The sequence below is a fragment of the Coloeus monedula genome, assembly GCF_965178545.1.
Source record: "Coloeus monedula genome assembly, chromosome: 17".
In the NCBI taxonomy this organism is placed as follows: Eukaryota; Metazoa; Chordata; class Aves; order Passeriformes; family Corvidae; genus Coloeus; species Coloeus monedula.
In genome coordinates, this window is record NC_138797.1 from 2,462,613 (window position 1) to 2,477,117 (window position 14,505).

At 50.7% G+C, this 14,505-nt stretch overlaps 1 protein-coding gene across 1 annotated transcript in view; it reads right to left on the reverse strand.

Moving 5' to 3' along the window:
• TOX2 (TOX high mobility group box family member 2) overlaps nucleotides 1-14,505 on the reverse strand; it is a gene marked incomplete at both ends in the record, with an annotated part of 147,907 nt that overhangs the window by 14,053 nt on the left and 119,349 nt on the right. Inside the window, 2 exons of the mRNA XM_082292578.1 lie at nucleotides 5,335-5,562; nucleotides 9,877-10,116. Of these exons, the coding sequence (XP_082148704.1) occupies nucleotides 5,335-5,562; nucleotides 9,877-10,116 (468 nt within the window). The remainder of the gene's footprint in view (nucleotides 1-5,334; nucleotides 5,563-9,876; nucleotides 10,117-14,505) is intronic.

A 14,505-nucleotide genomic window follows, 5' to 3' on the forward strand; every position in this document is an offset into this window, starting at 1 on the left:
TCCTGCTTTATCCTGGTGGAGACACAGTGCTGTGGAGCAATTCCTTTGGAGAATGAATGGAGGAGCCTGTAATGAAGCAGGAATTACCACTGGTTAAAGCATCCTGAGAGATTCCTGCTCTCCACTGCCTCGACTTCATGGGGTGTAAGTCACCCCTCGCTCCATGTGAGGGCACAAGCGTGTTCCCAGGACGATCCACTAAAGATTCCAAAGGGAACAGGAGGGTGACAGATCCAAACCCTAACCTCCAATGAAAACCACACACCATTCACCTTCCAAACCTCAGATCTTGCTCTCCAAGACAAAAAGTAACACTCGTGGAGAGCACATCTGACCTTTCACATCCTCCCCGTTCTTATCCTGCTCTCCACCAGACCTCTCCTGAAGCCTTGTTTGGGATTGGTGCTTTGACTCCTCTCTGGTGCATGGCTTTCCTCGATGCCCAGAAGATGCTGAAACCTCCTTCCAGGCCAGGGCAACTGCTTGGACCCTTCCAGCCCCTCGCTGCCAGGGCTTTGGGGCTGCAGGAGGAAACTTCATCCCATGGTGGCTCTGGAGCTGACAACCTGGTACAAAGCTGGAATTGGGCAGTTTGTAGCACGGCTGTTCCCATGGGATCTCTCCCCTCTGGTGGCTCTTCCACAGAACAACTTTACAGCTGGCCCACGATGCCTCTGTCCCTCTGCAGTCACCTGCAGTGTCCTGTCAGCAGCTGATGTATCAGGTTCAGTGAGCAGATGGATCTGATTAAATGGGTGATCTATTACTTTCTGCTGAGCAGGCAATTCTTCTGCTGGGTAGCTTACCCCTGGAGTGTGACTTTATGCCTGGAGCTGTGTTGTTCTCCAGGCTGTGCATTTGTGTGGTTGAAAATCCCACTTGCATCTGGCCACGGAATCACTCAGCATTACTGAGCTGATCCTGGTAAAGCACGAGCAAGAACTCATCTCTGGTACCTTTGTGTCCTCGGGGAGCGCCCAGACTCAAAAACTCAACTGAAAATGCTGGTTTTGCCCAATCTTTGCTCATTTCAGATGGGAAGTCCTGCGTTAGCCAAGGGTTCCCTCAGCAGATCGCTCAGAAGCTCCCTGATTCCTCTGCTCTCAGTCCCCAGGGTCTGTGGAAGCACCGGCCCAGTGCTTTGACTTTGTGGCTGGATTTGCTGACAAAAAGAAGCTGGTTCCAGAGACTCCTGCAGCTGCCACCTTGGCATTGATCTCTGTGCTCTCCATCCTTGCCTGGCTCCAATCCAACCTCCTGTTCACCAAAATACACCAGGGAACAGGGAGGTGCTCAGAGAGGGAAGATTAGAAGTTGGCAGAGGAGAGTGAATCCCACCAGCGACTTCTCCGGGGAGTCTCCAGGCTTGGCACTGCCAGGAAATCCCCCTGAGGGAGGACAGCCACCAGGGCTGGTGTCACCTGCTCTTGAGCAGATCTGGCCCATGGTGGCCCTGTGGAAACAGAGGAGGGGACTGTGGGTGGCACAGACCGGGACTGGGCTGCCGGCACTCTGTCCGTGCCAGGGGAAAAATCCTCCTAGGAAATTAGCAGAGCTTGCTCCAATCTAGTGCTCAAATTCTTCTAATTTCTGTCAAACCAGGCAGCCCTTTGAAACCTTGCTGGGGAACGCTGCTTGAGATGTGCTCACAGAAAAAACTCCCACCGAGGCATGGGATTCTGGAGCTGGGACCTGGAGCTGCAGGCAGATTCCTCTGACAGGTACCCCATTGGATGCTAATGGCTGAATTAGCATTTCACTCTGCAGCAAGTCCAAGCTATCTCTACAGGAACAGCTGCTAAACTATTTGCAAAGTTCAAAGAGGATGTATTAATATTTTTTTTTTTTCCCTGAGTCACATTCTTCAGATTCCCATGTAAGCTCCTTAGGAAGGGCCACGCCAGCTGTTGAAGAATGAAGATTACAACGTCCTGCTAACGCAGTGCTGGGGATATTCAAGGTATTGTTATTTACTCCTATGCTACAGCCACACTGGAAGGGGTTAAAATGGGGAGGAAAACGGTGCTTTGCCGAACAGGTGTCCTTGAGCAGTACCCAAGGACACGGAGATTGCTAATCCTGTATTCCACAGCATGATCAAATCACCAGGCAACAGATATAAATAAAAAAAGGCAGGAAATAAGGAAATTTAGATACAAGTGTGTCAGAGGGAAAATGAAGATTCATTGTGAAGAGGCTGAGAAGAGAAGAAGAAGAAGGAACAAAATGACAAAGCCACAAATGATAAACCAGTAAGAACAAAAGAAAGGGGGGAGAAAAAAGCCTCTCTGTGAAATGCGTGTCTGTGACAGCAGCAGCCAAATCAAAGATGCTGCTAGATTATATGGTTTCTTGCATAATATGCATTCTGGTTCCCTCTCTGTGTTTGTCTTTCAGCTGGTGCACAGGGAAAAAAAAACCATATCTGAAATGGGACGTGAGCAACCTTTATTTTCCTTGTTTCATCAGGAGGAGAAAGCAAATTTGCTTTGTGGGAGCAGCAGCACCTGCTCAATGGCAAATAAATAGCTACAGCTTTGATATTACAGTGCATGTAATCATTAGCAGCACAAATGGCAGAGGATTAACCCTCTGTGTGCTGGCCAGGGCTACCTGGCAAAGGGGTGGCATGTCACTGCTTCCAGCAGAAATGCTCCAGGAGGTGTCTGTGGAGCGGGGCTGGGGCTCTGGATGGGGCACAGGACCACCCTTCCCAGCCCAAGGCACTGGCTGGCATGGCTACAAGCCACCAGCACTGGGCTTCCCTCAGCCTTGTGCCACTGGCACAGGGGCCACCCCACTTCTGTGCACCCCCTGTGTGCAGGATGGAGCTGGGAAGAGTGGATGGACACGGAGCAGGCACAGCAGGAACGTGTCAGGGGCTGCTCATGTGTGGGGAATGACGAAATGCCCTGGGTTTATGGACCAGCTTCCCTTGGACCCCCTCTCTGGCTGCTCCCTGCCTGCTGCTCTCCTGCAAGGTGGGAACCAAAGCATCCCCAGGACTGGGCCCACCCTGGGCCCACTGGAAGGCACAGAATAAAGTGCAAATCTCATCCGAAGCAGAAACTCCAGTGCTACAAAGAACTGCTCAGTAACTGTGTGGTGGGGCTGGGGTCTGCACCTCTGGAAATCCAAGTGTGGGACCAGCTCCAGAGCAGATCCTACAGCCTCAAATCCACCCTCTCTTAAGCCAGGAAGAGGGGAAGTGTTCTTTAACTACAACTTTGGTGATAATTGAGCCAAAGCATCCAGATTTGGCTCCTGCTTGCCTGCTGTGCCATCTCTGTGTTGGCTTTTCCCCAGGCCGTCCTCTGCGCTGCTCTCTGCAGAGAGGACATGAAGCCACTGCTGTCAACAAAGCTAAGAGCCGTGTCCCTGATGAAACACTTCCCTTTTCCAGCTTTTCCACCCCTCCCCAGAGCACAATCCTGCCTGCTGATGGGCTGACCCACAGTCTGGTGCAGCCACATGGCAGGCTGGACTCCCAGGTGGTGGCAGGATTTTGGCCAGCGATGCCTGGCTGCGCTGCTCGGTCACCATCCCCTCTCCAGATGTGCCAGGAGAGCACTTGGAATGTCTGCTTGCCTTCACTGGGAATGTGTGCACCATATCCTGCAGCCCTGGGCAGGAAACACCTACAGGACAGCCCAGGCACTTGTTTTCACATATTTAAAGCATTTTAAAATTTTCTTTTCCGTTTTCCCTTTCCATTGCATTGCCTCATGAGCCTAAAAAAAGCTTCACCAGGGATGCTGGCAGAGGAAAGCAAACAGGGGCTAAATAAACTCTCTTGCAGCCAGACGCTTCCATAGTGAACGTGCCACATCACACAAACCAGCCATAGGGTCCCAGAGCCAAAGAGAAATTGTGTCCCTCCAGCCAGGGAGGTAACTGCTGTGGGAGAGAAGTATCCAGCTGGAGACAAAGCCAGGAAGTTAATATTTAAGCATTCAGACAAGGAACAAATGACTTAATTAAATCAATTACAGAGGGAGAAATGGAGCCACTTAGAAAGCGTGTGTAAAGAGACGGCGAGGCTGCTGCGAGCTCATAAAAGAGAAGGAGGAGGGAGAGTTAGCAGGGAAGATAAACGGGCTGGTTTAATCCCTGCTGTTAATTAAGAGCTGAGCGTTTGCACTGCGCTGAGTCAGGGTCGCAGCAGCGCTTTCACTCTCTGAGCCACGCTCAGTGCCCAAACTGTGGCAATGTTTGTAACCAGGTGGAGTAAAGGAGGGGCAGACTGAGGTGCTGGGAGGGATGCAGGGAGGAGAAAGAGGTGACATAAAGCTTTTCCACACTCCTGAACCTCCCACACCCTGCACCAACAGCACAAACCCAGCCCCTATCCTGCATCTTCCCAGGGCTGGGGTCACCCTCCTGACCTTGCTCCCCTCTTCAGATGAGGAATTTCTGCCTGCATGATCCTAAAGTAATCCACCCAAAGAGGAGAAAAGGAAGCAGCAAACGGGCTTTCATCCCTGAAGTTTCTCTGCTCTTATTCCTGACTCAATGTGGGGTAGAAATCAAGGCTATTTCCTACTATAACTTCCAATTAAATGACCTTCCCCCTCCCTGCTGCTCTCTCCCCAGATGAAGCTGCTTCCAGTGCTGGCCATGGACACCCAACTGGAGCTGTGGCCAGGCTCCAGGAGAAGGGCTCCCAGCTAAAGCCTGTTTGGGTCTGGGACACATCACACACGGTGTCAGATCTCACTCTGCCTGATAAAAAGCCATCCTTGCCCCGGGAAGTGTTCCCTGGGGTTCTCTCAACAGGCAAGAAGCAATCACAGGCTTTTGTAACCAACTCAGCAGCAACCAAGCAGGGAAAGCAGGACCTGGAATTCTCCACATGAAGCAGGCGGAAAGTGGCTGACAGCTTTGGGGCAGGAAGGTTTCCTCTGTGAGGCCACTTCAGGCATCTCCTTCTGAAGCTTTTAAAGCCTGAACGTTGGGTTTGAAGGCAGCAATACAGGGAGTTAATAGTGTTTAGCCGGTTGGCTGTCACTCCTTGTAAGTAAATAAGCAAACACAAACCCATCTCGCATCTCAAGCTGTAAACCCCGTGTCAGGGAAAGGCCACTGATGGCTTTGCAGAGTATGAGCTTATCAAGGATAATTAGTTGTCATAAAAATTTGCTCTTCCCCACTCAACACCAGCAATTTTGCACAGTGGCCACTTCAGCACTGCTCCTGAAAACAGCCTCTGGTCCAGCACTTCAGCCTGTGGGAGCTCCTGGCCATGCCCTGAACATGCCTGGGGAAGATGCTCTGCACTGTGGACATGCACATTTCCAGAGCTGAAAGACAGAAATGAATAACTCAGTAACTCACTTGCTTTTGTTCTTCTCCCAAACTGTCCCACATTGATGCCACGATTTTTGACACGTCCCCAAAGGTGGCGTTGGGGTTTTGCCCTTTGATGGCTGCTTGTGTGTCTCTGAAAAACAGGGCGTAGGCCGAAACGGGCTTCTGAGGCTCATTGGGGTCCTTCTTTTTCTTCTTCTTTTGGCTTTTGGGCTTTTTGCCCAGGTCTGTTGAGGGTCTTTTCTCTCCAGTAGCCTGTAAAACCAAGAGAGGAACCTTAGCAGTCAGCAGGGAGTGGTTTGATACAAGTGCCTGCTACAGCTACTGAGCCAAGGAGATGAGAGGGGGAATGGGAAGTGGAGAGGTCCCAGCATGGAGAGGGGGGCAGCAGCCCTGGGGGTCTCTTTGTCCCCCAGGAGCCTCTTGGATCATTGCACAAACTGCTGGTGGGTGCCTGAGCCTGCTTTGGTGCCTCCTGGCAGACCAGCTCACAGCTTGGGTTTGCCCCTTTGTTCCTGCTCCAAATCTTGGGCTTTCCACACACTCATCACCCGTCACTCTCCTTCCCCACCCTCCTCCCCAGCTCACTCACTCCTTGATCCACTTCTGGAACCTCTTCAAATGCCTTTCTTCCTAGCTAATTGCTTTAGCAGTCCATCAGTTTTCCACAAACTTGGCTTCCACATGGTTTCTGATTTGCATCCCAGTGAGCCCCCTTTGCAAGCTGCTCCTGACTTCCCTCACCCCCCCATTCCAGGAGGGCTCTGAGCACTGACCAAGCAACACCAGCATCACATTAACCATCACACCAGGGCCATCCAAAATTTGCTCCATCCTGCTAACATGTATGTACTCCTATCCAGAGGAATATGCAGGAATTGAACTGTTTTAATTGTATGAATGAAATGCTTTGCACGTGCTGTTCACTCTTATGCCTGATCTGGGTGCAGCACGATGACCAGGAATGGCCCTGTCCACACTCAGTGCCCAGTGGGTGCTGGAATTCAGGGGAGCAGGACACAGGGAACAGGAGATGCTGCCACTGGGCTGGGAAGTAAAACAGCAAGGCTGGAAACAAGGATGCTTCCACTGAAGGCAGCATGGAAAGAAGATCCTGTATCAGTCTCCCTTGGATGCCCTGTGCAGTGCATTAGGAAAAGGTTCTTCCCCCAGAGGGTGCTGGGCACTGCCCAGGCTCCCCAGGGAATGGGCACGGCCCCGAGGCTGCCAGAGCTCCAGGAGCGTTTGGACAGCGCTGCCAGGGATGCCCAGGCTGGGGTTGTTGGGGTGTCTGTGCAGGGCCAGGAGCTGGGCTAGGTGATCCCTGAGGGTCCAACTCAGGATATTCAGTGATCCTATGAATACAGGGGACTGCAGAAGCCTCCATGAGAGGATGTGCAAAGGAAAAAACCCCTGGAAAACATCTGGATACCCATCAAAGCTCTCAACGCATTAACTGTGGCCAGTGAAAGCTCGCACTACAGGGAAGCACCATTACCCTTATTTTATAGTGAAGGAAAACCAAAATACACCAGATGACAGAGAATAAAAGTACTGGCTGGATGTCTGCATCCTTGAGGGCAAACAGGACACCAGCCCCTCCACCTGCAGACCCCGAGCTCAAGGCACTGCCATCAGCTGCACAGGTTGTTGAATTGCTTGGAAAGATATTGGTCTAAACACCAAGATCTTGTGAAAACTGTGCCTCCAGCCGAGCTGGGGACAAACAGCCTCTTCTCCTGATGGATTTGTCAATTTGAGCACATGCTTGGCAGTGCCAGGATTTAAGAGGCTGGCACAGGGCAGGCACAGGGAGGAAAGGGCAGCAGCGTTCCCGTTCTCCGCTCTGCAGCTCTTGACTGGTCATTAATTTCAGTATCAGCGCAGTGACATTTGTCAAACAGACAGTGACCATTAGTGAATGAGCAGAGAGACCAAAAAAATTGCATTTAATTTAAAATTGCCCAAATGGGCTTGAATGGGAGGCCTGGAGGTGAAAGGCCAGCTTATTAGAAGGAAAAAAAAAAATGCATGACAGGGCTTCAGCCCATTAGGAAGTGAGATGGTATTTTAACTAACTGTGATCCTATTTGATTCAGTGGAGTGCCATGGGGGACCTGCTCCCACACAGCCACTGACCAAGCCAAGGAGCTGGAACAGCAGCAGCACAACCCCAGCTGGATTTACAGCTCAGGCAGAACCAAAGAGCACATGGGCTTTAAGGAAAACAGATGCTGCAAGACTGCCTGGAGCCACCAGTCCCCAGCAGGGAGCAGAGCAGATCAGGGTTTGGTATTCCTGGGGTTTTCCAGGTGTGACACACACCTGGGAGGAGACAACAGCCTGGTCTGGACCTCAGAAGAGGCTTGACCAACCTGAACTATGTTCATGGCTAAAGTCAACTCCCAGTGAGCCAGTGCCTCGCTGCCCCAGAGAATCTGCACCCCCAAGGGTCATCCTCATGGTCAAAGGGACCAGGGAGGCTCAGACAGGGGGATGAAGAGTGTGGTCACCTCCCCATGGGAGCCATCAGCACTGGACCTGCCCCAGAGAGGTGGCAGAAGGTCTGTTTGATGGCAGATGTGGACTGGGGCAATGATGTGAGCCCAGAAACTTGGTGCCTTTTTAGATGTTGAACCCAGGAAGAGCTGAAACCTCACGGGCATTGATTTTAATGACTGTGATCACCATAGTTATTTTAATAACTATGGAGAGTGACCACTAATCCAGCTGGGAGTTGGGCTGTAGCCACCTCTCCCTTCAGTGCATGTGCACCCACCACCCAAGCTATGAAGCAGGTAAATGCACCAGTGAGGCTCAGAGACCTCTGAAATTCATAAGCTCCCTGGCTCAGAGGACCAGCTGGACCTGAAGGACCTGATGGCATCGGACTAATTTCTTTCACGTGTGACCTTCTCGCTCACAAGATTAATTTCTGCTTGTTAAATGTCGTTTTGATGCCTTGTTGCAGAAAAGCCCTTAATGGCCACGTGAAACATGACTGATGGGGGAAGGCAGCAGCTGTGCAGACAGAGAAAGCAAACAGAAACCTGCAGGCCACAACGTGGGTCCACTGCTTTCCTTACACTCAGCATCTCCTCCTCCATCAGACACATCACTCCCACCTGTTTGGGGGGTTTACAGGGCAGAAGAATGAGAGGGATTGCCTTAAGGATTAGGAAAAATTCTAATCTCTGCAAGTTGTCATCATCTGGACATCTCCAAACCCTTCCTACCCCATGGGTACCACTGGCTCAAGAAAACAGAAGATCCAACCCTGAAGCTGTGTCCTCCTCAGGGACTCCTGGGGGGCTGACAGGAAAGTTGGGTGGTGCTTATGGAGGCAGAGAGACTGAACCTGGTGTGTCACTAAACGAAACTCATTTTCTCTTGACGTGGAAGATTTCAGCTCCCAGGTCATTGCCTGGAGCTTTGTGACGCAGGCTTTGGGAGATGGCAGACCACGGGATCCAGCAGCACAACCCATCCCACAGTGTCCCCTGAACATGGAATCACAGAGTTTGAAAAATTCCATTTGTTTTTAACCTCGTGTAACCGTTCTTGTCAGTTTTAATCCACTGAAGCTGTTTCTCCACCCACACGAGCACTCTGCTTTGAAATGCCTCAATCTGAAGTGAAGTTTGGCAATGGATGAAAAACTACAGGATTGATGGGAATCCATTTTCCTGGATTTCCATGAAGATGGAGAGGTTTTTGCTCAGTCCTAGCATTTTCCTACTTTTCCAGCCCTTGCACTGTTTGCTGCTCTGGTTATACATTCAAACCCTGTCACAACAGCCTATTTTGGTGGGACAAGGTTACAATACCAGTGCCTTGGGTCAGCACCTTCCAGGAGAAGGTTTTCCATGGAAGGCTTTAATCAGAGTCCCCAGGGAGCCCTGGTGGCACAGAGGCACGGTGATTGCTGCAGTTTGCTCTCAGTAAATAACAGCCACAGGCTCCTGGAACACAGCACATGTTGTTTGGCTGTGCTGCTGCATTTGGAGAGAGATGGACAACAACCAAGACGTGCCCAAACCCTCAGGAATTCCTTGGGTTTGCTGGTGTCACACTCAGCAGCAGTTTTGTTGGCTGTAGAGACCATTTGGGACATTGCTGACTATTTCAAACACCACCTGGCTGAACAAAAAGGCAGAAGACTCTTCCTCTTTTAATTCCTGTTCATTTTCCTTAGCAAGCCACGTCTGATGAGCTCAGTTAAATACCACCATGAGCTCCTTTCCTGTTTCAGTCTTCTCTACCCACCACCAGAAATCTAATGTAGCTCCAAGCATTTGCAGACCCTAAGCCCTGAACCTGCTTTGCTCATCATAATCATCATCCCAGGAATGGACCTGGTAAAACGTGAAGGCAGAAGAACAACTCTGATCTCCAAACCCGCTGCGTGAATGCCAGCCTGCCATGCTGGGCCTCACCCTAGGCTGGGAACAGTGCCCTCCTCCTTGGGAAAGTCTCCCCCTGTAAATATAAAAACAAGGCCAGAAGTCTATGCTCTTTAGGACAATGAAAAACACCATTCCCCATCAAACCCAGCGCGACCGCAAGTACCTTGTAATGCGACTCGGTCTCCTCTTCCTGAGTGGAGCTGGAGGGAGATGGGGTGGCAGACTTGCTTCCCGGGGGCGAGGGGGAGCCGTGGGTGACCCCGCTCCGGATCCCCATCTGGGAGATGAGCTGGGACTGGCTGAGGGCACCCATGGGGCCGCCCAGCATCCCGGGCCGGTTGAGCAGCGGCACTTGGCGGTTGGACTCGTAGGACGCGGCGTCCGAGTGCACCATCTCCTGGATCTGAGTGAGGAGGAGATCACTCATAACTACAAAATTCATTCATTTTTTTTATTTATTTGCCATACTGCCCAATCACTTTGAGGCTGGTTTATTGTTTAAATTGGTCTACACAGATGGGAAAATCTTCCTGGTGATCCCTTCCACACGAGGCAAGAGCTGGGCACCGTGCACCCATTGCTGTGCCCATGAGGTGCTAAATCAGCTTTGAGTGTGGGTCTGTGTGCTCAGAAGGTGCCCCTGCCTGCCTCAGGGACCACTGGTGGCTGGCACCCACCAGGGGTTAGATAAAAAGGTTAATAAATGAGCAATTTATGGCCAAATCATGAGGAGAAGGGAAGGTTATTCCAAGCCCCATTCAACCTGGCCTTGGACACTTCCAGGGATGGGGCAGCCACAGCTGCTCTGGGCACCCTGTGCCAGGGCCTGCCCACCCTCACAAGGAAGAATTTCTTCCTAATATCCCATCTAAACCTACCCTCCTATAACTTAAAAACATTCATTCTTTTCCTGTCATTCCAGAACCTTGTTCAAAGTCCCTCCCCAGCTTTCCTGGAGCCCCTTTATGCCCTGGAAGGGGCTCTAATGTTTTCCCAGAGCCTTCTCTTCTCCAGGTGAACCCCCCCCAGGTCTCCCAGCCTGGCTCCAGAGCAGAGCTGCTCCAGCTTTTGGAGCATCTTCAGGGCCTCCCTCTGGACTCATTCCAGCAGGTCCATCTCCTGTACACCAAGAAGCAAATAAGGGATGAGATGAGATGAGATGAGATGAGATGAGATGAGATGAGATGAGATGAGATGATGAGGACAAACCCTGCTGTTTCCTGTGCCAAGACCCCATTTCCAGTTTGTACCATTTTCCCTGAAAACCCCATTTTCCCCTAGGATCCATCCTTGCCCATCTAGTAGAGTTTGGCTCCTGCACAGCCTCACCCAGCCATGGAGTGTGAGGGAGTCAAACCCTATCTGAAACGTTTCCCAGAGTTTTCGCCTTTTACATTAATCTGATTAATGCTAACATGAATTTAAAGACCCGAGCTCCCAATCAGCCCTCTGAAGTGCAATCTCTCATTACCAGGGGAGCTTTGCCAACTCCATCAGCAGCACACACACAGAAGGAAACCCATGGAAGACCTGTGAGGGCTCCATAGGCTTCAGAGGATGTAAATCCAGATAAAAACCCAGATTTACTGCTGCAGGTCAGGAATCAAGAGCTTTACACCACACCTGACAGAACGTTCTGCTCTCCTTTGGACTCTCCGTCAGTAGAGGAGCAGTGTCAGGGGAACAGATCTCCCTGGATCTGCCCTTCTTCTGCATTAATTGTGAAGGGAAGGGATTTAACTCACAGGAATTAAATATATTCCTGCATTTCAACTGCAGGAGTGTGACTGGGGCTGTCTTAGGGGCCGCACTGAATTGCTGCCCTTGGCTTTGGTGGTGTCAAGGAGGCAGCAGGGCTGGCTTTGCTTAGAGGCAAAGGGTCACAGAGCTTAACTATGCTTTGGTTAGGGACATAGAGCTTAACTATGGCGAGTTTTTTGTGCCTTTAAAACCTTATTATGTGCCCTTGAAACCTTATTATGTGCCTTACTGCCGAGCTCTGGCATTTCCTGGTCATAAAGACATCGAGGATGATGCAGCCATGGGGATGGACACCAGGCTTGGGCAACACAGGAGGCAGCAGAGAGGCAATTTTTGCATTTAAAACTGAATTTGCAGAAGTCATGGGAGGGGCCTGGGTGAGACAGGCAGCGACAAGGACCACGCAAGGTGGGAACACAGCACCCATCTGCTGAGCAGCCAGCTATTCCCAAATCCCAGCCAAAAAATGTACATTTGTCTTGGGTTTTGTCAGTTTAATCCAGACCTTTCAAGTTGGAGAAGATCTGCCAGCTGCTAAGGAAAAGAATAATTTATTGTCCTTATTTTAAATTTAAATGAAGGGAAAGTTTAGAAGACGGGTGTTGGAGAAATGGGGAAGGCTATGAGACGTGGCTTCAAAAATTCTGAAATTTAAAATAGCTTGCTCACGTTTCAGCCACAGCAGTATCCTGAAGAAATACTGTACTAAAACAATTTTGGGGGAAACTTTTATTATGTGGCCAATAGACCACAACGGCTCTGTTTATCCATTAAATATGTAATCACACACTTTTTCTTTACAGTGCATGTTAGTTATGCATCAGAGCAGAACAAGTCCAGGAGTGCAATTATGGATATGGGCCACGTGTTGTAAATGCCTCTGAAAATTTGTAGAAAAAACCAGGAACCAGAGCCTGGCTCAGAGAACCCCTCCAGAAGCCCCTTGCTCACAACCCCATCACAGACCCCTCTTGAGACGCAGCATTTGTGCTGGGATGTCCCCCTCCAAGGATATCTTAGTGAGATGCTTCCTCTCAATTTCTACACCTCATCAAAGGGACCCCATAAAACCAGACTTTTACTCAGGGCCTGTGGTGACAGGACAAGGGGGAACGGTTTTAAACTTAGAGAGGGTTGATTTAGGTTAGATATAAGGTAGGAGTTTTTTACAGTGAAGGTGGTAAACCACAGGCACAGGGTGCCCAGAGAAGCTGTGGCTGCTCCTGGATCCCTGGCAGTGCCCAAGGCCAGGCTGGATGGGGCTTGGAGCAGCCTGAGCTAGTGGGAGGTGTCCCTGCCCATGGCAGGGGTGGCACTGGATGGGCTTTAAAGGTCCCTCCCAACCCAAAGCATTCCACAACTGTATGACAAGAAACTGGTTTTAGTTGAATATTCTTGGTTCTTCTCTCCTCTCCCACATCTCCATCTCTTCTCCCCCTATCCAGGAGGCTCTGCAGGACACATGCAGAGCTCCTCACATGCACCCTGCTGAGCAGTGTCTGGACAGGCAGGAACTGCCTCCACCATTTGGCACTTGCTGCGTTTCTCTCCACTTCTATTTTTTTTATTTCTTTTTTAAGTGCAATTTTGGAAGCAACACACCAGGTTGCCACCTTCCCATCACTCCTGGTGATGGCTCCTGGTCTCCCCAGCAGTGGTGGAAAAGCCACTCATGTTTCCCAGATGTAACATGTTTGGGGTGAAAATGAAGGTGAGCAGTTCAAGTGCAGCACTGGAGCTCCTTAAATAGGATTAAGGGTGAGGATGGCCCTGACTGAAGCCAGGGAAAGGATTATTCCTGCTTCCCACTGCGGGATCCTGCAGACACTGATTTCAGGGGCACCCAAAGCAGGTGATATCTCCCCCCCCCCCCAAGAAAAGAGAGACCCAGGAGCAGGATTTTGAGATGCTTCCCTGCAGCAAATGGCCTCATCAGGCAAGTAAATGGTGAATGAAATTGTGATCATGGCAAACCAAAGTGAAAGGAGGTAATGAATGCAACGCTCCCTGTGTGAAAGAAAACCTGGTCCTATGAGGTGCAATCCCAGCACTGGGCTCAGTGGGGCTGTCCCATGCCTTTCCCCTCCCCGAAGCACTCGGCAGCACCACAGCACCCGATGGAAACATGGAATTAAATAACCACCCTCCAAATGTGATCAGCTCCTTCCCCAGGAGCAAGGCCTGTGAGAGCCAGGTCAGATCCCATCTCCATCCCGGGAATTCAGCACAATAAGCTCACCACGAGGTGCTGCAAAAGGCTCAGGATGGGTTTGCAGCCTGTGCTCAAAAGATGTTTTGCATCTCAGAGAGGAAACCCGGAGTGTAATGTGATGTAGTCATAGCTAAAGTAATTAAGTGCATCTTACTTAGCAGATTCCCAAAGGCTGTGCTAACTCAAAGACAGCTTCTTTTTTTCCACAATATTTCAATTCTTTTAATGAATATGCATATCAGGTCCATAAACGCTCCAGCTAATCCGAAGAAGGAGAGAAAAACAGGCTAACAACAGCACATGGTCCATGTTCCCTGTTTCTGGGGAGAAGGGGAATTCAGTGAGTGACAAATGCCATGGGGAAAAGCCCAGTCAGGGACTGGGGTGCTCTGCTAACACAGATCAAGTGTGTCAAGCCCAGCTTCAAATTAACTGTTCCCCAAATTTTTAATGTAAAAAGCAGCTCTTTCCAGCAGTATGGGGTGGAGCACCAGCCAGCAGACCCGGGGCTCAGGTGCCAGGATCTGGCAGGGATGGCTGTGTCATGAAATGGCCTCCTGCTAAATCCTAACTCCTGACGGAAGCCTTGAGGCAGGTCCCACCCCTAAAACCACCTTCTGCCTTTGCTGTCCATGGGATTTTTGTCCTTCTCTCACCTTCCTTGGTCTCAGCCACACCCTGAACAAACACTGTGCTCAGGTGGCAGAAGCACAAATCCAGAGCTCCTGTGTTATTCCCCCGTGGTGTGCTCTGCCCTTGGAGCAGTGCTGCTCCGAGCTGCCCCAGCCCTGCTGCCTGCTCGGCTGGGCTGCAGTCCCA